General features: G+C 35.4%; 1 protein-coding gene across 1 annotated transcript in view; it reads left to right on the forward strand.

Annotated features, from left to right (window-relative positions):
- EYS (eyes shut homolog) overlaps positions 1-24,865 on the forward strand; it is a 1,652,140-nt gene that overhangs the window by 859,954 nt on the left and 767,321 nt on the right. The window contains 3 exon segments of the mRNA XM_032864581.1: positions 3,387-3,806; positions 3,809-4,048; positions 4,051-5,130. Of these exon segments, the coding sequence (XP_032720472.1) occupies positions 3,387-3,806; positions 3,809-4,048; positions 4,051-5,130 (1,740 nt within the window).

Below are 24,865 nucleotides of genomic sequence, written 5' to 3' on the forward strand. Positions count from 1 at the left end.
AAAAAATAATATATATATATATATATATATATATATATATATTAGATAAACTAGTTAAAAAATGTTAAAAAAGAAAAGGGTTAAAGTTAAAAAAAATTGGCCTAAGAAGAGGAAAAAAATTGAAAAAGAAAAAAAAATAAAATTAACTGCAAGGCTAAAGAATAATGGGGAGAAAGCCATGAGCTCCGTGCTTTGCTTTCTCCTCCTCTGGAATTCTGCTGCTCTCCTTGGTATTGAAACTGCACTCCTTGGTAGGTGAACTTGGGCCTGGCTGGATTTCTTGTTGATCTTCTGAGGGAGGGGCCTGTTGTAGTGATTCTCAAGTGTCTTTGCCCCCGGAGGAATTGCACCGCCCTTACCAGGGTTCGAGCTGAGTAATCCGCTCAGGTTTGCTTTTGGGAGCTTTTGTTCCCTGAGCGCTTTCCGTAGAGTTCCGGAGGACGGGAATGAAGATTGCAGCCTTCCAGTCTCTGGCCGGGAGGAGCCTAGAGCCCAGGGCCCCACTCCTCAGTGCGCCCTCAGAGAACAGCGCCCAATTACTCCCGTCACCCTGGCCTCCGGCCGCGCTCCGAGCTGACCGAGCCTGCGACCAGTTCAAGGTAACCCCGAGGTGAGAGCTCACTCCTCGGCTCTGTCTCTGTAGCCGGCTTCCCCGTTCTAATACCTGTAAGCTCTGCGACACTCAGACACCCCGATCCTTCTGTGACCCTGTGGGACCTGAGGCCACGCTGACCCAGTGTGGGCTTCACCCTGGTTAAGCCTCTGGAGCGATGTCCCTCAGTGGAACAGACTTTTAAAAGTCCCGATTTTGTACTCCGTTGCTCTGCCGCTTGCAGGGAGACTGCCCCTCCCCCCGCGGTCTATCTTCCCATCGCTTTGGATTCACTTCTCCGCCAGTCCTACCTTTCAGAAAGTGGTTGATTTTCTGTTTCTAGAATTGCTGTTCTTCTTCTCTTCGATCTCCCATTGGATTTGTAGGTGTTTGCAATCTTTAGATAAGCTATCTAGCTGATCTCCTGCTACCTGAAGTAGTCACAGCCTGCTACTTCTCCACCATCTTGACTCCTCCTCCTGTAGAGATTCCAACAAGATATTCTTGTTAAAAATATTTTTGAGGGCCATTGGATATCATAAGCAGAAAGGTAGTCTGCCCTACTCTTTGTCTTCATAATTTCTGTTCTTTTAAAGACTTAAGTTTACATATACTGTTATCAAATATAAAGAATATTGTCACTATTTAAAAAGTAAAATGATACTTCTAATATTTCTAAACCAATATGTTATGTATTCATTGATTCTATCAATGGCGGAGTTGCAATTTTTCATGCTTTATTATTCAAAGGAGTCATTTGGTTTTGGATATGTTAGTTCTTTTTATCTCCCTGTGAATGTTCACTCCTTGTATGTGTAAGTATAAAATATAAACATATAAATATAAAATTAAAAGTATATATATTGCTTTTCTTTATTATTGGAGTATAATTGATATACAAGTCATATTATTTTCAGGAGCATATCATTGTGATTTGATATTTTTATACATTATGAAGCAATCCCATGACAAATCTAGTTATCATCTGTCATCATACAAAGTTGCTATAATATTGACTACATTGCCTACATTGTATATTATATCCCCATGACTCCTTTATTTTATAACTAGAAGTTTGTACTTCTTAATCCCCTTTATCTATTTTGCCTTCTGCACTCAACCCTTCTTCCTCTGGTATCCAAGTTTATTCCCTGTATCTATGAGTATGTTACTGTTTTGTATGTTCATTTGTTTTTGGATTCCACATGTAAATAAAATCATTCATTTGTCTTTGTCTGCTTATTTCACTGAATATAATACCCTCTAGGTTCATCTGTGTTTTCACAAATTGCAAGATTTCATTCTCTTTATGGCTGAGTAATATACCTTTGTATATTATATCACATCTTCTTTATCCTTTCATCCATCAATGGACATTTAGATTGCATCCATAATTTGGCTATTGCATATAATGCTTCAGTGTAATAGAAGTGTATATATCTCTTTGAACTGGTATTTTCACTTTTTCCAGATAAGTATCTGGAAGTGGAATTGCTGGACTGTATGATATTTTATTTTTAATTTTTTTAAGAAATTCTATATTGTTTTCCATAATGGCTGTACCAATTTACATTCTCACCAATAGTGTACAAAATTTCCTTTATCTACACACCTTCACTGACACTTGTTATTTGTTGCCTTTTTGATAACAGTCTGACAGATGTAAGGTGATATCTCATTATAGTTTTGATTTGCATTCCTGTGGTGATTAGTGATATTAAGTATTTTTTCATGTACCTTTTGGCCCTCTGTATGTCTTCTTTGGAAAAATGTCAGTTCAAGTCCTCTGTCCATTTTTTTTTTTTTTTTTTTATTAAGCCAGATCAGATCTTGAGCTCACAACCCTGAGATTAAGATCTGAGCTGGGATCAAGAGTCAGATGCTTAACCAACTGAGCCACCCAGGCACACTACCCCATGCCTATTTTTAATCAGTTTGCTCTATTGATATTAAGTTCTGGAAAATCTCCATGTATTTTGGATATGAACCCCATATCACATGTGTGATTTGCAAATATATTCTCCCATTCAGTAGGTTGCCTTTTTTGTTTTGTTGATGGTTTCCTTCATTGTGCAAAAGCTTTTTATAGTGTGATGTAGAACCATTTGTTTTAGTTTTCACTGCCCTTGCCTCAGGAATCTGGTCCCCCCAAAAATATTGTTAAGATTGATGTCAAACAGCTCCCTACCTGTTTTCCTCTTGTTTAATGGTTTTGGGTCTTACATTTAAATCTTTAGTCCATTTGAATTTATTACATGGAGTAAGGTAGTGTTCTGGTTTCATTTTTTCCATGTAGCTGTCCACTTTTCCCAGCACCACTTTTTGAAGAGACCATCTTTTCCCATTTGTATATTCTTGCTCCTTTGTCATAGATTAATTGACAATATAGAAAAGGGCTGATTTCTGGGCTCCTTACTGTATTCCATTGATCTATGTGCCTGTTTTCATTCCAGTGCCATGCTATTTTGATTACTAACAGCTCTGTAGTATAGTTTGATATTAGGGCACAAGATACCTCCAGTTTTGTTCTTCTCTCTTAAGATTATATAACAAAATTTGTTTGACTTTAGCCCTTCCATGGAGTATGAATAATAGGAGTCTTTGCATTTATACAATTTGTGAAGTCACCAAACTTATTCATACACTTTTATTAGAAATATGATTTACAGCACCATTTGTTTGCATGTACTGGGTATGAGGTGGCAGAGCAATTTGCAGAAGATTCAGCCCACAGCCAAAGTTGTTCATTTTTAATTCACTTTTCTGATTTTTTTTTCCTTTTTCCTCTCTGAAGGTCCCAAACAGACAGATATTATCAAGGATGGTGTTCTCCTAACCACTGGTTTGGCAGCATTAAGTATTGGCATATCTTTTGAAAGCTATATACTCAAAGAACTGATTTCCACTAGAGAGCTCTCAGCCAAATACAGTCTTCATTCTTCCACAGATGTTTCCTCTTCTCAGTTTCTGAATTTTGGTGTTCATGACCCAGCACAATTTGTCTGGGGCAAAACATCCATATCATATATGCCTATCCAAACTTCAGTAGCCATACCAGGATTCCTTTTCCCCAGTAGGAGAGAGAGGACCTCATTTATCATCTCTTCTTTCATGACAGATTCTGTTTTTCCTACAGAATCTTTATTATTTGAGAACAATCAGACTATTGCCTTATCTACTACCACAATGAGTTCAGTAATTACTGGCATTCCAGGGCTGATATTAAGTTAAACAGGCACTCATTACTCTCCCATGGATTCCTGCTCACAACTGCTTCTACAAGTGCACCTCCAATTGTCTCTAGGGGGGCTCAAGAGGATATTGAAGGATATTCAGCTGTTTCCTTAATTTCAAGAAGAGAGTATTGGAGATTGCTAAGCTCCTCAATGTCTCCCATTTCTCCTGCTAAGATAATTATATCTAAACAGGTAGCCATCTTAAACTCATCAACTCTGCACCATTCACTACACAAGCTTCCTTTCCCAGTGAATACCAGGTTATTATGGAAGCATCTAGCAACCAGAGACTCACAAACATCAAATCACAGGCTGCTGATTCTTTAAGTGAATTAAGCCAAACATGCGCAACATGTTCTATGACTGAAATAAAATCCTCTCATGAATTCTCAGATCAAGTTTTGCATAGCAAACAGTCCCACTTTTATGAGACATTCTGGATGAACTCAGTGATATTAGCCAGCTGGTATGCACTAATGGGAATTCAAACTATCACTTCTGGGCATTCATTTTCCTCTGCTACTGAAATAATGCCATCAGCAGCGTTCACAGAGCTGTCATCTTTATTCCCTTCTAAAAAGAGTACAGAAAAAAGGATTTTATCCTCATCCTTGGAAGAATCTATTACCCTATCAAGTAATTTGGATGTTAATTTATGTTTGGATAAGACTTATTTATCCATTGTCCCATCACAAACTGCCTCTTCATACCTGATGAATACTGATTTGACTTCAAAACTGGCTACTGATGATCCTTCTCTGTCAGAAAATGTTTTAAAACTATTGACAATAGGACAATATGGTGTAACTGTGGGCCCCACTGAGATACTGAATCAAGACAATTTATTGGATGTGCAAGAGATTAAAGGATCTCATCAACAGTCCAAACTTCTCACACATGATAGCTCTCTAGATTTTGAATTAAATTTAGAAAATCATCCAGAAACTGTACATTCAAGTGACCTCAAAAACATCCTGCTTCCTTACATGAACTCAGTGTCTGATTTTTCAGAAGTAACCTCTAATGTTCAATTTTATGCAGTTTCAGCAAGTCAGTCACTTCCAATACAGACCTCTTTCCCTATGTCTGTACTTACGCCAGACTGGACATATTATACAGATTATCTGACCTTCACATCTGATTTAAAAGAAGGGCTCAGAACTTCTTCAGAGTGGTCCAAATGGGAACTTCAGCCTAGTGTACATGGCTGGGAACCTCTTGATGCAAGCCAGAGGCTTCCTGTCACTAGATCTCTTACTTTGTCTTCCCCGGAGTTGATTCCTCTTCAGCTGATGATTTCTAGTGAGTTTCTCAGTTTCAGTTCAGTAAACTTTTAGAAATGAGTTTCTTTTCTGTGAAGGAGAAAGAGCCTGCCGTGGTCACCAGGTGCTCTAACCAGCCTCTTTGTAATCAGGGTAGCAGACAGTTCAGTGGGGATGGCACCTGCTGTTGCACCTGACACAGATGGTTATTCTTTATGCAGTGCCACAAAGGCTACCAGATCAATACAGGAGTATGCTGGAGATGGTTACACTTCTGGCAAGCAATCAGAAACTGAACTAGTTCAATTCATTACAATAGATCTTTCAAAGTTTAGGAATAACTTTTATTATTCTCATTTCTTGAAATAGATTCTTTGTCTGGTGGAACACAAAATAATGTACACTTTCTAACTTTTTTTTTCAGTGTAGTATTTTTTTTTTAATGGGAAGATGAGGAAATCAAGGGAACTTTATTTAGTATTGCCATCCTACACAGCATGGCTTATCATTGCTCAATGCAAAGCTGTGATTCTTTCATTATATATAACTCAGAACATAAATTAAATTAGTGACCTTTGTTTGACAAAAAAAAATAAAAATTGAAACAAAATAGCATTCCATGTGTAAGTTTGAATTCATTCTTGAAATAATTAGTGAAAAGCCACTTTTCTTAGATAACTATTCTTCCTTTAAAGTATATTATAATTATTCTCCTCTACCCTTGTAATAACTGTCAAATTGGGAAATATGCCAAAAAAAATTGTATTTAGCAAAAAGAGAGGGTTTTTTGTTGTTGTTATGTAAAGAAGTTCTATGTTGTGGAATTTCAAGTATAATTGTGGGAGTGAAGTTAATATTCCTTCAGTGAGAAATGTATAGGTTTTGTGTATTACATATGCATATTTATAGTTTGTGTGTTTGTTTAGGTGCATAATCTGTGGCTGGCAACTCAGTAATACAAAAGACCAAATCTTACCTTTGGTATATTATGTGCTATGATTTTCTTTACAAAGTTTCTAAAAATAGGATAAATTTTAATTTCAAATTTAAATGTAGTATTTTCCTTGTGCTTTTACAAGGTTTTACAAGCTTTTTGTATAACAGTTAAGACGATCAACAACACCTAATACATCACTTCTCACATATAAATGCAGCAGAGTTACATATCCTCTCATACAATCAGTCTAGTATCCATCCCTTGGAAATATCCATTTCCAGGAAATCAAATCCTAAGTTTGCCTTTATGAACTGTCTTGTCACATTCCATTTTTCCCATCTCATTCCAAGGGCAAACACTCTTTGGTGATTTTGACTTTGATTCTGCTACTATTTTTCCAGTTTCCCTTGCCTCCCTAATTATTTTGGATATGCTAATCAATAATTTACAAGGTACTTGCTGGCCAGTATGCTCACCCACTGTGTTGGCCAGGATCAAATCAGGGAGTCGATAGCACACGCCAGTTGGTTACTTGGAAAGAGTTTAATTTTAAGAAAAATTATTTACAAAGATATAGGTAGAATTTAGGGAAAACAAAGAGGGACTGTATGGTTCTGAAGGGACTAGTAAGAGCAAATGTCATTACTACCTTGAGTCCTGAAAGGATCAAAGGAAAGAGCAGTTATCAGGACCCATAAAGAGGAAAGCTACCAGTCTGCATATGCTACAGCATTTAAGGAAAGAACACAAGCAAACCAAAGCAAACTGATCAGAAGTAGATGAGGAGATAATATCCCCAATTTCATTCTCCTCTTGTCGTCTAGACTCCTGCAGGAGCTCCCTATTGGTCAAATCCATTCAGTAGCTGAAAATTATCTTTAAAAACATATCTACACATCTATCTAATATCTTCATGTAGAGAAAAGGGAGGGTGGGCCATAGTAGAATGCCCTGCAGTGCTAAAATCTTAACTAGGTTCCAGGTTCCATGACACTGCCAAAATATAGAATAAGCATGTAACCGATAAAGTGAGAATTTGCTTGTATGTTTCTAAAATGAACCATTGAGTACTACTACTTCTTCTTAACATGCAACTTCCATCCTCAGAAAGCACAGGAGGTAGAAAGCTCATAATTCTGGACTCCCTTGCTCTGATGGATCTCATGAGTGGCTAAGAGAAAAATGATGCTCCAGGTAATCTCTTGTGATGAGCAAAGTGAGATGTCATGGAACCATGGCTATCAATATGCTTCTTAGAGTTTTGTGTAACTTTTGAAGTGTATGATTGCTGGTTCTGTAATATAATGACATCTATTAAATTGAATTGAAGTTGTCTTTGTCAGCCATCCTCTATATCAAACCAGTCTTCATGGTTTTGTTTACTAATCAAGTGAAGTTTAAAAGGAAAATAAAAAGTGGGGGCACCTGGCTGACTCAGTCAGTAGAGCATGCAATGAGTTCTAGCCCTATATTGGTCTTAGAGATTATGTAAGGAAATTTAAAAAATTATTTTTAAAAAAAGAGAAAAAAATACAGTCTCTAGCAGTTTGGTATGATTATCCTCTAGCAATATAATTCTCTATTTTTTCTACCAATTGTTTGAAAGGATTTGAGAGAGAACAGCCAGAGCTTCCTGATCCAAAGATTTTCCAATAGCAATGGATATCAAAAATAGTACTGAAATGAAAACCTTATATTTATTTTTATTGTTATTTATTTATAATTATATATATGTGTATAAATATAATTATATACTTATATTTATATTATTATCCATTCATAGTTGCAAAATTCTAAATTAAAAATATTCAACATAGTATACATAACATTATAGTAAATGGCAAAGGGATATTTCATCTGGAAATAAATGGGTGAGTCAAAGAAAGATATTTAATACTATAATTTACCAAATCATTAGGTAAAAATATTTTAAAAATTTATAATTTACTGAGTATTTATTTTTCTCTCTTTCTCTTTTTTTCCATCTTAAGGGATTTACATTTACATTATCTTCGGATCTTTTTGGCATTTATAATTATTTCCAAACATAACATATATTTTATTATATTTGTATATAATATATTTATAATAAGTTATATTTATTAGAGTACAATACTCAATGTCATTCTTCAAATTCTAACATAAGACATAATTCCATTAAACTCCTAAGTCAAAATGCCTTATATACACCTGTACACATATTTATTACATACCATTTAGAAAATCAAATAGAAAATACATGAAATAACCAGAATACTATAAATAAATTAAATGGAGATGTGATGCTGTTATTTGAGCTCTTGCAAATGTAAGCCCTTAATACTAAAGAAACACTACATTTGCAAAGCATAAAGCAATTTCAAACAAATCCAAATGGAATAATATTTGGAACTTGATCAAGTCCTTTTGAGTCAAAGGGAATAGGGAAATGTTGAATAGAAATGGTACTAAGCATTGTATGATTATGAAATATATTAAAATCAATTCTAATAAAATATGTGTATTATTACAGGGGTACAGGTAAAAGGAAATAGAATTTAAAGTCCAGACGCATATGTTAGATTGCATAAAATTACATAAAAAAGAGATTTGATAAATATTTTCATATATTTTGTTATTTTGAAAACTCTTCCTCTATATCCTTATACCAGAATAAGTTCTGTGATAAAATTTATCTAACTAGATGAAATTATAAAATAAAACCTTAGATAATCCAAATCAAATATAAGTTAATATTTATTTCATCTCTAACTGGAATTTTTTAAATTATTTTTATTAACATATCATGTATTATTTGCCCCAGTCTGTGAATCATCAGGCTTACACATTTCACAGCACCCCAATAGCATATACACTCCCCAATGTCCATAACCCAACCACCCTATCTCTACTCCCCCAACCCCCCAACGACCCTCAGTTTGTTTTGTGAGATTAGGAGTCTCTTACGGTTTGTCTCCCTCCCAATCCCATCTTGTTTCATTTATCCCTTCCCTACCCTCCTTAACGCCCCACTCTCAAATTCCTCATATCAGAGAGATCACATGCTAATTGTCTTTCTTTGATTGACTTATTTCACTCAGCATAATACCCTCCATGTTCCCTCCACATTGTTTCAAATGGCAATATTTCAGTTCTTTTGATGGCTGCATAGTATTCCACTGTATATATGTATACCACTTTTTCTTTATCCATTCATCTGTTGATGGAAATTTAGGTTCTTTCCATAGTTTGGCTGTTCTTGACATTGCTGCTATAAACATTCAGGTGCATGTACACCTTCAGATCACTCCATTTGTATCTTTAGGGTAAATACCCAGTAGAGTGATTGCTAAGTCATAAGGTAGCTCTATTTTCACCTTTTTGAGGAACCTCCATGCTGTTTTCCAGAGTAGCTGCACCAGCTTGCATTTCCACCAACAGTGTAGGAGGGTTCCCCTTTCTCCTCATCCTCGCCAGCATCTGTCATTTTCCGACTTAATTTTAGCCATTCTGACTGTTTGAGGTGGTATCTCATTGTGGTCTTGATTTGTATTTCCCTGATGCCGAGTGATGTGGAGCACTTTTTCATGTGTCTGTTGGCCATCTGGATGTCTTCTTTGTAGAAATGTCTGTTCATGTCTTCTGCCCATTTCTTGATTGGTAATATATTTGTTCTTTGGGTGTTGAGATTGGTAAGTTCTTTATAGATTTTGGATACTGGCCCTTTATCTGATATGTTGTTTGCAAATATCTTCTCCCATTCTGTCAGTTGTCTTTTAGTTTTGCTGACTCTCTCATTTGCTGTGCAAAAACTTTTGATCTTGAAGAAGTCCCAATAATTCATTTTTGCTCTTGCTTCCCTTGGCTTTGCCATGTTTCTAGGAAGAAGTTGCTGTGGCTGAGATTGAAGAGGTTGCTGCCTGTGTTCTCCTCAAGGATTTTGACAGATTCCTGTCTCATATTGAGGTCCTTCATCCATTTTGAGTCTATTTTTGTGTGTGGTGTAAGGAAATGGTCCAGTTTTATTTTCTGCATGTGGCTGTCCAATTTTTCCAACACCATTTCTTGAAGAGACTGTCTTTTTTCCATTGGACATTCTTTTGTGCTTTGTGGAAGATTAGTTGACCATAGACTTGAGAGTCCATTTCTGGGCTCTCTATTCTGTTCCACTGATCTATGTGTCTGTTTTTGAGCCAGTACCATACTGTCTTGATGATTACAGCTTTGTAATAGAGTTTGAAGTCTATAATTGTGTTGTCACCAACTTTGGCTTTCTTTTCCACATTCCTCTGGCTATTCAGGGTCTTTTCTGGTTCCATATAAATTTTAGGATTATTTATTTCATTTCTTTGAAAAAACTTAATGGTATTTTGATAAGGATTGCATTAAATGTGTAGATTGCATGGACATGTAGCATGGACATTTTTACAATATTTGTTCTTCCAATTCATGAGCATGGAACATTTTTCCATTTCTTTGGTGTCTTCCTCAAATTCTTTCATGAGTACTTTATAGTTTTCTGAGTACAGGTTCTTTGTCTCTTTGGTTAGGTTTATTCCTAGGTATCTTATGGTTTGGGGTGCAATTGTAAATGGGATCGACTCCTTCTCTTTCTTCTGTCTTGCTGTTGATGTATAGAAATGCAACTGGTTTCTGTGCATTGATTTCATATCCTGACACTGTTCTAGCAGTTTTGGAGTGGAGTCTTTTGGGTTTTCCACATGAAGTATCATATCATCTGCAAATGACTTCTTTGCCGATTCAGATGCCTTTTATTTCTTTTTGTTGTCTGATTGCTGAGGCTAGGACTTCTAGTACTATGTTGAATAGCAGTGGTGATAGTGGACATCCCTGTCATATTCCTGATCTTAGGGGGAAAGCTCTCAGTTTTTCTCCATTGAGAATGATATTTGCTGTGCGTTTTTCATAGATGGTCTAACTGGAACTTTTTAAGCCTAAAAGCAAAAATAGAAAATTATACATAGGTGTTGATAGTGAGTATATTTTATAGTAGAATAACTAAAATTAATACCCTTCTATTCCAAAAATGGTCATAAACATAGTTAAAGCAAATATATACAAAAATGTGTTCCACATAGGATAGACATGGTTGTAAATACTCTTTCAAGTCAAAGAAGAAAAGCTGACCACTCAAATAGCAATATGCTTTGCTGTACATAATCAGTAAAACATAATTAAAAATCATCAGAAGCAACCAAAGATGTCAAATTTAAAATGAGACAAATTTTACCCATTTGCCAGTGTTTTATTATTTTTTTTCAACTGTAATACTTGAATTTGTGAAGATATACCACTTTATTGGTGAGGAAATAAGTTGACACTATATTTTTGGAGAATTACTTGCCACCAGAAATTTTAGAAGTTTTAATAATAACATAATCTGAGTTTTAGGAAATTATTGTTGATATACCCAAAGTACCATGACATAAATATAATAATAACATCAAACATAAAAATAACATAAATGTAATTAAAATAATAAATATTTAGTAACAAATGTGCCCTAATAGTGGTTGAATTAAATAAATATGGGTACTTAATAATACTATTAAGCAGAAGTTATAAAGTCATATATACAACATACTTACAAATACATGAGTATATGCACACCACACATATGCATACAAAGGATTCTACCTAAACAATATTGCTTTCAATACTGATTTTTTTTTCTAAAAGTTTCATACTGATTATATATTTTATGATTAATAAAAACATTTTTATAAATATTTGTATATAGTGAGAAATAAAGAACATTTCAGAAGATATATTTAATTATTTTACTTATATTAGATCAAAATAATCAAGTTTTTATGAGATCTACAATGATTCATGTAGAAAGGATAGAAAAATCATTGCTAATTAGCATTATTATAGTGAAATAAAATAAATCAAAATTATTTTAAGTAATATAAAATATTTTTCTGAAATAACACAGAAATCTTATCAACATTGCCATACATATTTTTTGAAATTAAATTACTATGTAGAGATTGAGATCATTAGTTATATTTCTGCAGAATTCTTTACTTTTTAGTGAAATTTTAAAAAATGGGATGGAATTAATCACATTATATTACTCAATATCCAGATTTTTTTTGACTTAACTACCTTAAGACAGGCACCAGCATGGCTGTAATTTTTTGTTCCTTTGCTTATCTATTGTTTTGGACCTCAAACACTCAGATATGAATTAAGCCTTTTTAAAAGAATTGTAACTCTTTCTCATTTCTACCTATTGACAAATTTGGAATCATTTTTTATATTCTGAGGTTTTCAAAAGTCTCATTCTTATATGTCCATTCTACAAACCAGCAAATGTAGAGGAAGTTTTCCTTTTGGTGAAAACCAGTAAGCACCAAAGGAGATGTCCCCCTTCAGCTGAAACATGAGACCTCCTCCTACAGTTCCCCAAGTTACTTTACTGCAGAGGAGCAGCTCCACACCCTGTCCTTTGTGGTCAGGAAGTATGTGCATAGAAGACAAAAGCTTCTGTCACAATCAACAGTCACTTTTGTTCTAATTTACTTGCAGTGTATAAAACAATCCCATTTAGAACTGAACCACTAATGAACACAACTACTTCTGCAGGGCAAACTATAACCAACTGAAACCTAGCACACAGATCTGAAATAAAATCCTGACATATGGTTTCCTATACCTCCCCCAGCATCTTTCACAGAAGAATGCCCTGTGCTTTTTGTGTTTTGCTAGTTTGCAGGATTCAAGAATATTCATTATTTATATTTTATTCTCACTTATTGCTACAATAAATAGTGATAACACTATACAAAATATAGTATGATATGCAAAATAATAGAGTGAATATAGTTAATAATCCAATTTTTTTCATGCATGTTACAATTCTTTGGTTTCAAAACACTTTCATCTCCATTGTTGAGTCTTGGGAATTTGACCTTGGGAAAACAACAGCATAGACCAGAGATTGGCAAGGTATTACCTGCAGGTCATACCTGACCCATCACTTGTTTTTGTAAAGAGTTTTACTGGAACACAGGTATACCCATTGGTTGCATACTGTCTATGGCTGATTTCATACTATGACAGCAAAGTTGAGTAGTTGTAATGGATGCCATATGGTCTACAAAGGTAGAATGCTTACTAACTTCTTCTTTCTAGAAATTTGCCAGTTCCTAGAGTAGCAATATGTGTAAGGTGTTTATAAGTCTCAGATTAGTATATTTTACCTTTGTGACCAAGGTAAAATACCAGCCTTATATGGACTCAGGTAAGTTTGTATTTCAGACCCGCTTAACTCTATTATGTTACCCCAAGTTACAACATTCCTGTCTTCTGTACCATTCTGACAGAGCCCTAGGATAAAGTCACAGACTATGGTAATCTCTTTGTGAAGCTCTCGAATCTATATGCAGGACTGCTTTCAAGGGTGTGTAAACTGTCACAAAAGCCCTACACTCAGAAGGACCCCCACTTGGTAGAGCCATAGTATGTAGAATGTTAGTGAGGCTCAAAGGAAGTATAAACTAAGGGTATTATGGAAGTCATCTGGTTCCAAGGTAGTGTTAGAATATGCAGGTAGCAAGACGTGGAATAAAAGCAATTAAGTTTCTATCAGTGTTCAGTTAGTTTTTGCTAAGAACAAAATGCATGTACTAGCTCTGAAACATGATTTATATAATTTTGATGATGCCACTGAAGAGTTAAATTCTCTTATATTCCATTTAAAACAGGCATTGCACAGTATAAACATGAATGGTAAAATATATGCTAAAGTTGAAAATCTTAAATTTTCTTCTTTAAATTTTTTTATTTAAATTCAACTAGCCAACATATAGTACATCATTAGTTTTTGATAGTGTTCAGTGATTCATCTAGAATGACATTAAATAGCAAGTAAAATATATCATGAAGAGATGAAAAGGAGACCAGAAAAGAAAGAAAAAGCTTTTATTTCAGGACCTTTAATGAAAAATTTTCCTGCCTCTTTTTTTTGAACAAAGGACCCCACATTTTCATTTTGCACTGGGTTCAACAAATTATGTACCTGGCTGGCATCCTTTGTGCTACTGCTGTTCTGGAATTCTCTCCCCACCTCAGCCAGGCCAATTTAAAACACAGCTTCATGCTGTCCATTTAACTATTAGAATCCCTTAGGTTTCATTCTTAAACTTCCCCTTCCTTTCTTTCCACACTCTTCACTCTTCTTTTTTTCTATTCTTTTTTCTTTATTCCACAATTTGTTGTTGGAGATGTAGCACCTACATTCATGACTTCAAATATATGCAAAGACATAAACTTGTTTCTATTTTGAGACTAACATTTTTTGCCTATCAGTCCCTCAAAAACATAAAATTTTTATCTCTTCAATATCACAACCTCCATCTCTTTCCCTACCCATACTTTTTTTTTCTCCATTGAATCATTCTCAAAATTGAAATTCATAACCAGCTAGATTTCTGAACTTCAGCGTAAACTTTATTTTATCAAAAGTACTAAGAATTTTATCTACAAAGTTCTCTCACCCAGCCTCTTAGCTCACTACTACTACTCCAGCTTAAACTCTTACCATCTCTTTTGAATCCCTCTTCCACATTACTTTCAGAGTTGTTTTTCTTATGTGATTTTCATTCCTCTGCTTAGAAAGTTACAATGAATCTTCATTTCCTAACAGGAGAGGTTTAAAATCCTAACGATTCCAACTATAGTATTCAGTGTCAATTGTATCATCTGAAGCGATTCTCTACCACCTATCCTGGCCCTATTTTATAACTAACTACACTCTTCAATACTGGTACACAGTTGTCCAACTCTGCATTTTGGTATTCACAGTCCTTCTTCCTAAATGCCCTCTATTGCCCACTTTGTCAAATTCCTTTCCTGAGGATCAAATCAAATGTCACCTCTTATTGTAAGACTTTGTAACACACTTAAAAATTTATTTTTCCCCTTTATTTTTGCTCTGATATATCATTATACTTAGTGTCACCATGATTTTGGTCATGTGTGTATTTATGCTCTTTCAGTGCAAGAGCCATGTGTTAATAGATATAATGCCTTATCCAAAGTGTTGCCATAATTGTAGAGGTCTCAGGAAAGACTATCTTAAAGTTGGTCACAAAGATTGTCAATAGTTTATTTATAAGTGGGGGCGGGGCTTAGCTGTGAAGGCTGCTATGACTAAAGCAGCATAAACTGTGGATTTGTGGAAGCTGGAGAGTGGGAGAAAATACCCTAGGACTGAAAAAGTAAACATGGCTGAAGTGTCTGGCCCCTCAGGAAGAAGCTGTATCACTCAATACATGGAATCTCAAGGAACTACCAATTGAATCATGGTTCAGGATGGCATTGTGTATGCAAGTGACTTGATATTAGGAGAGGCGAGGCAGCTAGTAAGGCATGTAAGCTTGATTCAAGATGTCCAGGAAGTAGGATTCATTTTGGGAACCACTCACAGTTCTTGAGGAAGAATCTGGCACTGCTGACATTCAAGGCACTATATCACTTCTTCAATGAGAAGATGAGTGAGGATGGGCATTTGATGTTCTACGCAGAGGATGTAGGCAGTCTAAATGATCCAGTCCTGTAATCCAGCCAGTGTTATAATACGGCTTAAAGAGGACAGTCACAGGAGGGAAATGATTTGGGCAAGAAACAGCATAGATATTCAGGGGGCATATCTGGATACTAGGAAAATGAAGGCAAAGACAAAATTATCTGTTTCAAGGATAGCTATAATAATAGTAGCTGCCATTTATTCAATACCATTCAATAACTAACAGTGCCCTGGGGTTAAAGATCTAGTCACTGAACAGCTTTGCAGGAAGAGACTGTCTTGGCTCAAATCTGTCAGCTAATAAGTGCTTGAGTTGGGACTGAAGCTTGAGTTTGCAAGATGTAGCTATGATGATTTTTAAGGACAAGTTACTGTCCAATGAAGGGAATGAGGCTCTGCTTGTTCATCATGCCCTTTTGTCTTCACTTGCTCCACGTTTCACATTCAGACAGCTCTCAGCTGAGCCTTCTGATGAATGGCATCCCGTACTCCAGGGAGGTCGTAAGGAGGGAAGAACTGAGGAAAGCAAGGAAGTGAGATTTTAAAACTGTGGCGTATAGTCCTTCACCCATTGGTTCAGCCAGTGTATCAAATTCTGCCAAGGAGGAGAATTACTTCCCTCTCCACAGACACAGTTTTTCTCAGTACTATTTACTATTGTCAGTCACTTATGCATGGGAACTTAGAAAAAGATATATCTATTGCCTCCCTAATCTATTTATACTTGAAACATGTGGTGCAGTATTACAAGTTGTCACTTTTATGAACATCAATCAACAATATTTTGAGATGCTATTTTATATCAATAATTAAGATATTATTCAAATCCCTTGACAGTGTTATTATCTAAGTTAATGGTGATTAGCATAACATATGTCCTCCCTTAATAACCATATTTCGCTGAGCAACACATTTTATTGAGGATGCACCACATCCAGGACTCTATTTATGGCATGGATAATGCACTACTAAAAATAACAAATATTTCCTGCCCTCCTAGAGCTTAAATTCTAGTGATGACAGACAATAAACATTAAGCATAATAAACCTATATTTTGTATGACATGTTGTATATAATAAAATGTACATAGTATAGTTCTAATCTAGAGAGAGAATATGTTTGGATGTGTGTATAGACTATATGCTTAAAAGAAGTAGAGCAGATCTGAGAGGGAGGGTATCTCAGGTTCTGAGTTGGTAGGTGGGAGACAGCAGTATGGTCCCATATGATCTTGTTTAGGAAGCCAACTTGAAGAAGATGAAAGCTGAATAGGTAAAAGGAGGAAAAATATCCCACAACAAGCAAATGGCCAATGCTGTGTTAAGGTAGGTGTGTGTTTGATGTTTTCTAAGAGCAGCAGGGAAGCCAGTGTGGTGGAGCAGGTAAGCAAGAGGGAAACCTGTAGAGGATGAAATCAGATAGAGGACAGGACAGAAAGAACAAAATCAGGTTCCAAGAATTTGGGGCCATTTTAAAGGCTTGTCTTGTATTATGAATGAAACAGAAGTTTATTCCAGATGTTTGCACGGAGGAGTGACATGATCTCAGTGATCGCTGTGCTGCGCAGTGGAGAATTGCTTAGTGGGTGGGGATAAGGCAGGCATACAGAGAGGGAGACCAGTTAGAAAGCTAATGCCCTAGTCCAGGTGAGAAATGAACATGGCTCCGTCCAAGTGTCAGCAGTGAAGGCTTGGAAAATGCTCAGACTCTGGGTATATTTTGAAGGTCAGACTAACAGGCTTTGCTAAAACATTGGATTAATTTTATTTATTTTTATAATCAATTTTATTAAGCAGAGAAAAGTATCTTAAGCACCCTCTGAAGACAAGTAAGGGGAAATTATGCAAACCAATTTTTCCAGACATGCCACAAATAGGTTTATCTGAAATTTTATCAACTATAAAGCTGTGTCTAACAGCAGTTCTATTACAATGCAAAAGTCTGATAAGTTTATAATGACTTTGCTGATTATCACCCTGAGGCACAGAAAGACCATATGATTTCTACATCTGCCATGAACTAACAAATTACATTCAGCATGAAATATATGTTTAGTGTTTTGTGTTTACACGTATTCTTGAAATTTATTTGTGACTCCATGTTGAATGAAGGAACTCTCTACTAACTGTAATATTTAATAATTCAAGTTGTCTGTACCCTGACCACATGATGGTATCACACATGTATGTATTTTTGTGTATTTGTTCATATGTGTGTAGACCCAGATATGTGCTTGTGTGTTTGTATATAGCAGGAAATAAGTATAGAAGGGAAAGAGCTAATGATACAATATGAATTACTGAGAGAGCAATGGTAGAATTAGAAAATAATGAAGGAGAAGAAGATAGAAGCCAAAGACATGAGTTTTGATAACATTGACTCTGAAATTTCATAATTGTGACACAAATGCTGGGAATACAAATATATTTTGATGAACAGTATGTTAGTTTTCTAGGGCTGCAATAACACTGGAACAAAAACTGGGTGCTTAAAACACCAGAAATGTATCCTGTCACAGTTCTGAAACCTAGAAATCTAAACGAAATGTTGGCAGGGTCATGCTCTCTCTGAAACCTATGGAGGTAAATTCTTCCTAGTTTCTTCCTAGCTTCTAGCAGTGGCTGTCAATCCTTAGTGTTCCTTGGCTTGCAATTACATTATTCCAGTTTCTGCCTTTATTATACATGGCATTCCCTTGTTGGTCTCGCCATTTTCCCATAAGGACACCCTACCACACTAAAGTCAAATGTTGGTGCCGAGTCTTTATACATTTTCCAGACTCTTTGCCCAGATCTTTAAAATCTTGAGTTATACAGTTTCATTGTCTGGTAATATGGAAGAAGAATGTAAGATGCACAAAACCTAGAATTCCAATTCCGTGACTTACTAGCTCTTTGGCTTTTGAAAAGTTACCTGCTTTAGCCTGTGTTGTGTATCTGTAAAATAGGACTAGTACTAACTTTGTGGAGTAATTTTTGAGGGTTATATAAATAAGTATATATAAATTCCTGTCACAGTACCACATAAATGTTAGTTTCTCCCTAAATGTTTGTTTGCTTAATCCAACTTTGCACACTCTGTAGTTTCTACACTGCTTCCCCAAACACCGTTAATATCTGTCTGGTCTTTAAACTTTGAATATGTGAAATGTGAACTTGGTTCTTGTCCTGAATTTTATTGTTATATACTCTACTTTTGACTTATTCACTTACTGTTGGCAAATTTATCCTACTCTTGACATTTGCTTTCTGGATGTAGCCACACTCTTGCATCTCTCTTGGTTCTCAATCCCGAGCTTGAGTTCAGCCAGGGATTTCTAACCCTTTCCTAGAACTTTTTAATTCCCATGTATACTTTTTATATGTATCAGTTACAGAAGACTCAATAGCTAATGCTCTGAGACAGTCTTTACCAGCTTCCCAGGAGTCCCTAAATTTCATATGACAATTTCTCCTCCTTCCTGAGATCCTGACTCATTGTCCTGCATTCACATCTTGACCCAATGTCTAACTACTATACTATCAGCTTTGAATTACAACCTCATTGAAGTGTATAAACCACATTAATTCTCATATTCCTATTGTATCTATCTGCTCTTTCTTTTCCCTTTCCTCTGAATTTTCCATGATATTTTGCTTCCTAAGGGCAATTTAAAGCTGAAAAACAAGATTTGATTCAATCCATGTTTGCAAATGGATAAGATTCTATATATAATTTGGGAACTTCAGATGGTAAAGTATAACTCTTTTGATTTAAGATTATAATATGCTATAATTTTCTATTTGATTTTCAGTCTATGATTTTATTTTGAGTCAAGTTGGTCTAAGTAGCTTACCATTTTGCTTAGACTTTGGATATGTTTTTATTTCCTCTAGTTTGTTCAGTTGGGGTTTTGTGGGTTTTTTTGTTTGTTTGTTTTTTGGGCTTTTTTTTTTTTTTTTGGTCTCTTCTTTTGATACCAGTGCTTCTGTCACTCCTACAGCAATCCAATGAGCATTCTATAATAGAAGGAAGTAAAATAAAGTTGTATTATCATTTTGATAGCTGAAATCAATATGAGTGAAATTTTGTTCTTTTAGACCATTTAATATCTGAAGGTATATAACTATCATGGTTTATACTTGAAAATACATCTTTTTAAAAAGTCAATAGGGTGGGGCACCTGGGTGGCTCAGTGGGGTAAGCCTTGGCCTTTGGCTCAGGTCATGATCTCAGGGTCCTGGGATGGAGCCCTGCATAGGGCTCTCTGCTTAGCAGGGGGCCTGCTTCCCCACCCCCACCTGCCTCTCTGCCTACTTGTGATCTCTCTCTCTCTCTCTCTCTCCGTCAAATAAATAAATAAAATCTTTAAAAAAAAAACAAAAAAACAGGCAATAGGGCCTATAAATAAAATTATATATTTTTTTACAAACTGGCTGGAGAAAATATTTTATTAGCACAACAGGCATTACCCACAATTTTATACTCATTTAATTTTTAAAAGCACAAGAGATATATAATGTCAGTTTTGATTCCACAAAATCAAAGTGGAAACTGAAACATGCATGTCAAAAATTTGCACTTTTTATTAATGCCCCATAGAAATTAGAATATTGTTTTCTGTAGTGTCCTTACCACAGTATGGGGGTTCCAAATTTAGGCTCTACAGTCAAACTATCTAACTTCAAATCTACTTAGCAATGGTGTGATAGTAGAAATACTTAACCACTCCCTGACTCACCTTACTCCCTTTAAAATGGGAGTAACAGCCATAACCACTGCACACCACTCTTATGAGAATTAAACTAGACCATGCTGTGCTTAATAAAGGATTTGGAGATCGTGAACATAGATAAACCATAGCAGTCATTGTTTTAGCAATAAAATCAATTAAAGTGTAAAAAAATTATCTGTGAAAATATTTGTTCAAATTAAGAGCCCTCTCCCCCCCCCACAAAAGGCATAGTGAAGAAATCTGTCCACAATTGGCCTGGAAAAGAAAAAGAATCTCTGTGTATATCCTGATAGCCCCTAGGGCTGCTGGGCTTCTCAACCCTGCTGGTGTCATATCATAGTAGGAAGGAAGACTAGGTTTCTAATACAAACACAGAAGACTGGAGTGTTTCTGAGTCAGAGGCTGTGGTAGGCATTACTAATGATTAAAACAAACAAAACTAAGCAAATAATAGTTTTGACAAAGTATGGACTCAAAGATTAAATTCTCATAAAAATAACATGTACATTTTGGGCATCCAAAAGTACTTTCCAACTGAAAAGCATCTAAGCAAAATAAGTTTCTAGCATAAAGTAGAAAAGACATTATTAGAAGTACCAGCCATTAAATAAGGAAGCGATTACAACCTTTATGGTGACAATTAATTAATCATCTAGTCTTATCCTCTATGAGAAGACAGAAATAAGGGAACAAAATATTTCTAAATCATTCCCATTTCTTATTTGTCACCAAAATATTTGTTGCAGATTTTTAAATATGTATATAAATTCAATACTGTAAAAAACAGGGATTTTTCTATAAATTATAATTTCTCTAAGAATCTTAAATAACTGTAATTCTGTTTTATTAATTTGGTTGTAACTGTATTTATTTCCTAGTGAGGGAAATCAATGTTAATCCATTTTTTTCTGTTTAGTGCATTTTAAAAAGACATTTATGGAAAGATGTCATATTAACAGAAGCCAAAAATTAATCACTAAATCACAAGCAAAAAAAATAAATTCATATTAGTATTATTTTATTTTACCATAGAGGCAGTATCAGGACTCCAGCTTTTAAATTATAAATATTTATGTGCCTCTTGGAGCACCTGGGTGGCTTAGTTGGTTAAGTCTCTGCCTTCAGCTCAGGTCAGGATCCCAGAGTCCGAGGATCAAGTCCCACATCAGGCTACCTACTCAACGGGGAGTCTGCTTCTCCCTTTGCCCCTCAGCCTGCTTATGCTCTCTCTCACTCTCTATCTCTCTCTTTCTCACTCACAAATAAATAAATAAAATCTTTTGATAAATAAATAAATATTTATTTATTTGTGTGCCTCAATTTGAAAAGAATCACTAACAGTGAAGATAAAAGTAAAACACAAGATTATACTTTACTATATGTAACTTTTCTAGGACAGAACTAATGTTTAAACATAACACAAATTTTAGAAGAATGGTTGGGTTTGGGTTTTGTTTTGTTTTGTTTTGCTTTTTGTTTTACCTTATATGTAACTGGGGATCTGGGAGAGGATAAACTTCTCAATGTGCTCTATGTGTCCAGATTTTAATAAGAATAATTTGCTTTTGATAAATGTGTAAGTAAAACCACATTCTTGAAATTGTTGAGATATTACTCTTCATGTTTTCTTTATCTGAATCTTTCTCATGAAGAGAGAGCTATTTGACTGCTTTATCCCTTTATACATGATTTCTGTTTGAAGCTTTCTACTTAGTACTATCAATTTTTTTCAAAAAATGCTTAACTGCTAATAATACATCAACAAAGTAATATCCATGCCTTAATGATTCTTTGAAATATTTTGTTTGCACCAAAGTGTCTATTACCTTTCAAAGCTAACTTTCAGTTTTTCTTAGGGGAATTTGTAGCTTAGCACTTACAGATTTTCTAGAAAGGCAGATCTAGATTTAAATGGTAAACTTAAGTCTCTAGTCTCCTCACTTTGAAACTTGCACTCATCCTACATATTTAATTTCAATTCAACTCAAAGCAAATTTTCTCAAAGATATTTTGATGTTTTTTAAAATTTTGGCATTTGAAACAGATTTAAGCTCCTCAGCATTTTTAATATCTACTTGCCTTGGTATGAAACAAATTTAGGTAAGGAGATTGAAGAAATATGAGAGTCCTAGGGGAAAATAATTATTGGTTCCCATAAGAGAGATAAATATTCCAGAATACCTACTTCACCTTCTGAAATGTCATTTTAAGCCAACTTTTTTGTTTTTATGTCATCTGTTCTATTTGCTATTAAAATATTGTTATACTTTCAAGGAAGAACTTACGTGTTTTTGAAATATTGTTACTTCACATACTTTTTGTTCAGAATAATGTAATTCTAAAAATAAGGAAAAGAATAGGAAACATCTAAAAGTAATCTATTTAGGTCCTACTAAACTTCACAAGTATCATACCTGCTTTAGACCTGGTCACAACTAATTTGAAGTAACTACAGGGAAATTGGCATAAATTATAAATTCAGTTCAAATTTGAGAATCAGGGGCATGTGGGTAGCTCCATAGGTTAAGTGTCTGATTCTTGGTTTTGGCTCAGGTCATGATTTCTCAGGTCAGGAGATCCAGCCTCAGTGTTCAGCTGGGAGTCTGCTTGAAATTCTCTTCCTCTGGCCCTCCCCCAACTTGCACTGGCACATGTGCACTCTCTCTCTCTCTTACAAATAGATAAATCTTTAAAATCTTTGAGATTTGGGGTGCCTGGCTGGCTCAGTCAGTTAAACGTCTGCCTTCGGCTCAGGTCATGATCTCAGGGTCCTGGAATCAATCCCCACATTGTAGGGCTTCCTACTCAGCAAGGAGTCTGCCTCTGCCTCTCATTCTCCCTCTGTGTACTCTCTCTCTCTCTCTCTCAAATAAATAAATGAAATCTTTTTAAAAATTTGAGAATAAAAAAATATATTTACTAGCATTAACTTTATTGATCCTGACAATGTGATTTGGAGAACAAATTAAGTCCAGGACCAGACCATGTAACCACCTCTATAAATGTTGGAAATATCACTTCTCATTTTCTTAAATCTTACTCTTTTTTTATGAGTAGAGAATTCTGTATGTGTGTTTTCTTCATTAAAAAAAATAATAATAAACCCTTCTCTATGTCAACTTTAAATTCTAAAACCTGTCTTGGTGGCTGGATGAAGCATGACAGGCCAAAGGAATTGGCATAAATGAAAGATATCTCAACTGAGAGATTAGGTTCTGAATTATCAGATGCTAGGGGAAAGGGCTTTCAAGAAAGCGCGATGTCTTATTGGGTTTTGTTTTATTGCTGTTTAACAAGTTACCACAACCTTAATGGCTTAAAACAACAAAAATGTAACATCTTACAGATTCTATAGGCCAGAAGCCCAAGCACAGTGTGAATAGATTTTTTGCTATGGCTGTGGTTCCCATCTGGGCTTAGGGACCTCTTTCTACTCACTTCTTGTTGGAAGAATCTATTTCCTGGTTGTTGTAGGACCGAGGTGCCTATCTTCACTGGCTGTCATCCCGGTGTAGCTGTCAGCCCGCAGAGGCCATTCTCAGGGTCATGTCCCATGACCTGCTGCCTCTCATCAAGGGAGAACCTCCCTGCCATCCAATCTCTCTCACCCTTTGAGTCTTTCTGACTTCCTCTTCTTCCACTAGTGGGAGAAACCTCTCTGCTTTTAAGGGTTCATTTGATTATATCAGGTTCACCTTTTTCATAGTGACATAATATAATCACCAGAGCAATAGCTCATCATATTCACAGGACCCACCCATACTCAAAGGGAGAAGGTTATTCAAAAATGAGATCATTCAAAGGGTCATCTTCCCCCCCACTCCTCTCCCCCATAGGGTCATCTCAATATTCTGTCTACAACACAGGAAAATCCAGAAAGTTTTGATGTCACATTAGAAAGGGATAGAGAGACACCTGGAAGATACAGGCCACAGGTAGATTTTCAGCTGATAAACCATGGTCAGTGTTCTACTTTCCTGGATCTCACTCAGAAAATAAATACAGAAGTGTATTCTCAGGGTTCCAACTGACATCAACTTTTAAGTATTTATAAGTGAAAAAAAGGAGTAAGAAATGAAAAAAAAAGAAAAGAGGCCAGCAGCAGTGTTCATGATTCTGACTCAAGATAGCAGTTTCCAGAATAGGGCAAAATGTGCCTAATGGTTAGGTTATATGTTATTTAAAAACACTTTTAGCCTTTTCCTGCAAAACTAGTAGCTAAATGTATTAAGGATTTTCTAAGTGGTAGGAGTAAGCTAAACACCATGATTTCAACTCAGTTTATCTTCACAGCAATTCCTCAAGGTTCTGTGTTAACCTTAAACAAGCAAATGTAAAGTTGCTCTGTGATGATGAGACCCTTTGTACAGTATCTTTACAATGACCCTTCGTCTGTTATAGCTGTATGCTTATAATTATGTGTAATTATCTGTTTGCCTTCAGTACACACAAGAAAATAAGCTGTTTACAAGCAAGACTTGTATCTCATTTTTGTGTCCTTAGTTTTGAGCACAGAAGTATATATTCAGTAAAAATTTGATTCATTTTTTTGGACCTGAAAAACATATTTTTGTGGTAAACTTTGTGC

The sequence above is a fragment of the Lontra canadensis genome, unplaced genomic scaffold (genome assembly GCF_010015895.1).
Source record: "Lontra canadensis isolate GAN:19392208 unplaced genomic scaffold, GSC_riverotter_1.0 scaffold27, whole genome shotgun sequence".
NCBI classification, from domain to species: domain Eukaryota; kingdom Metazoa; phylum Chordata; class Mammalia; order Carnivora; family Mustelidae; genus Lontra; species Lontra canadensis.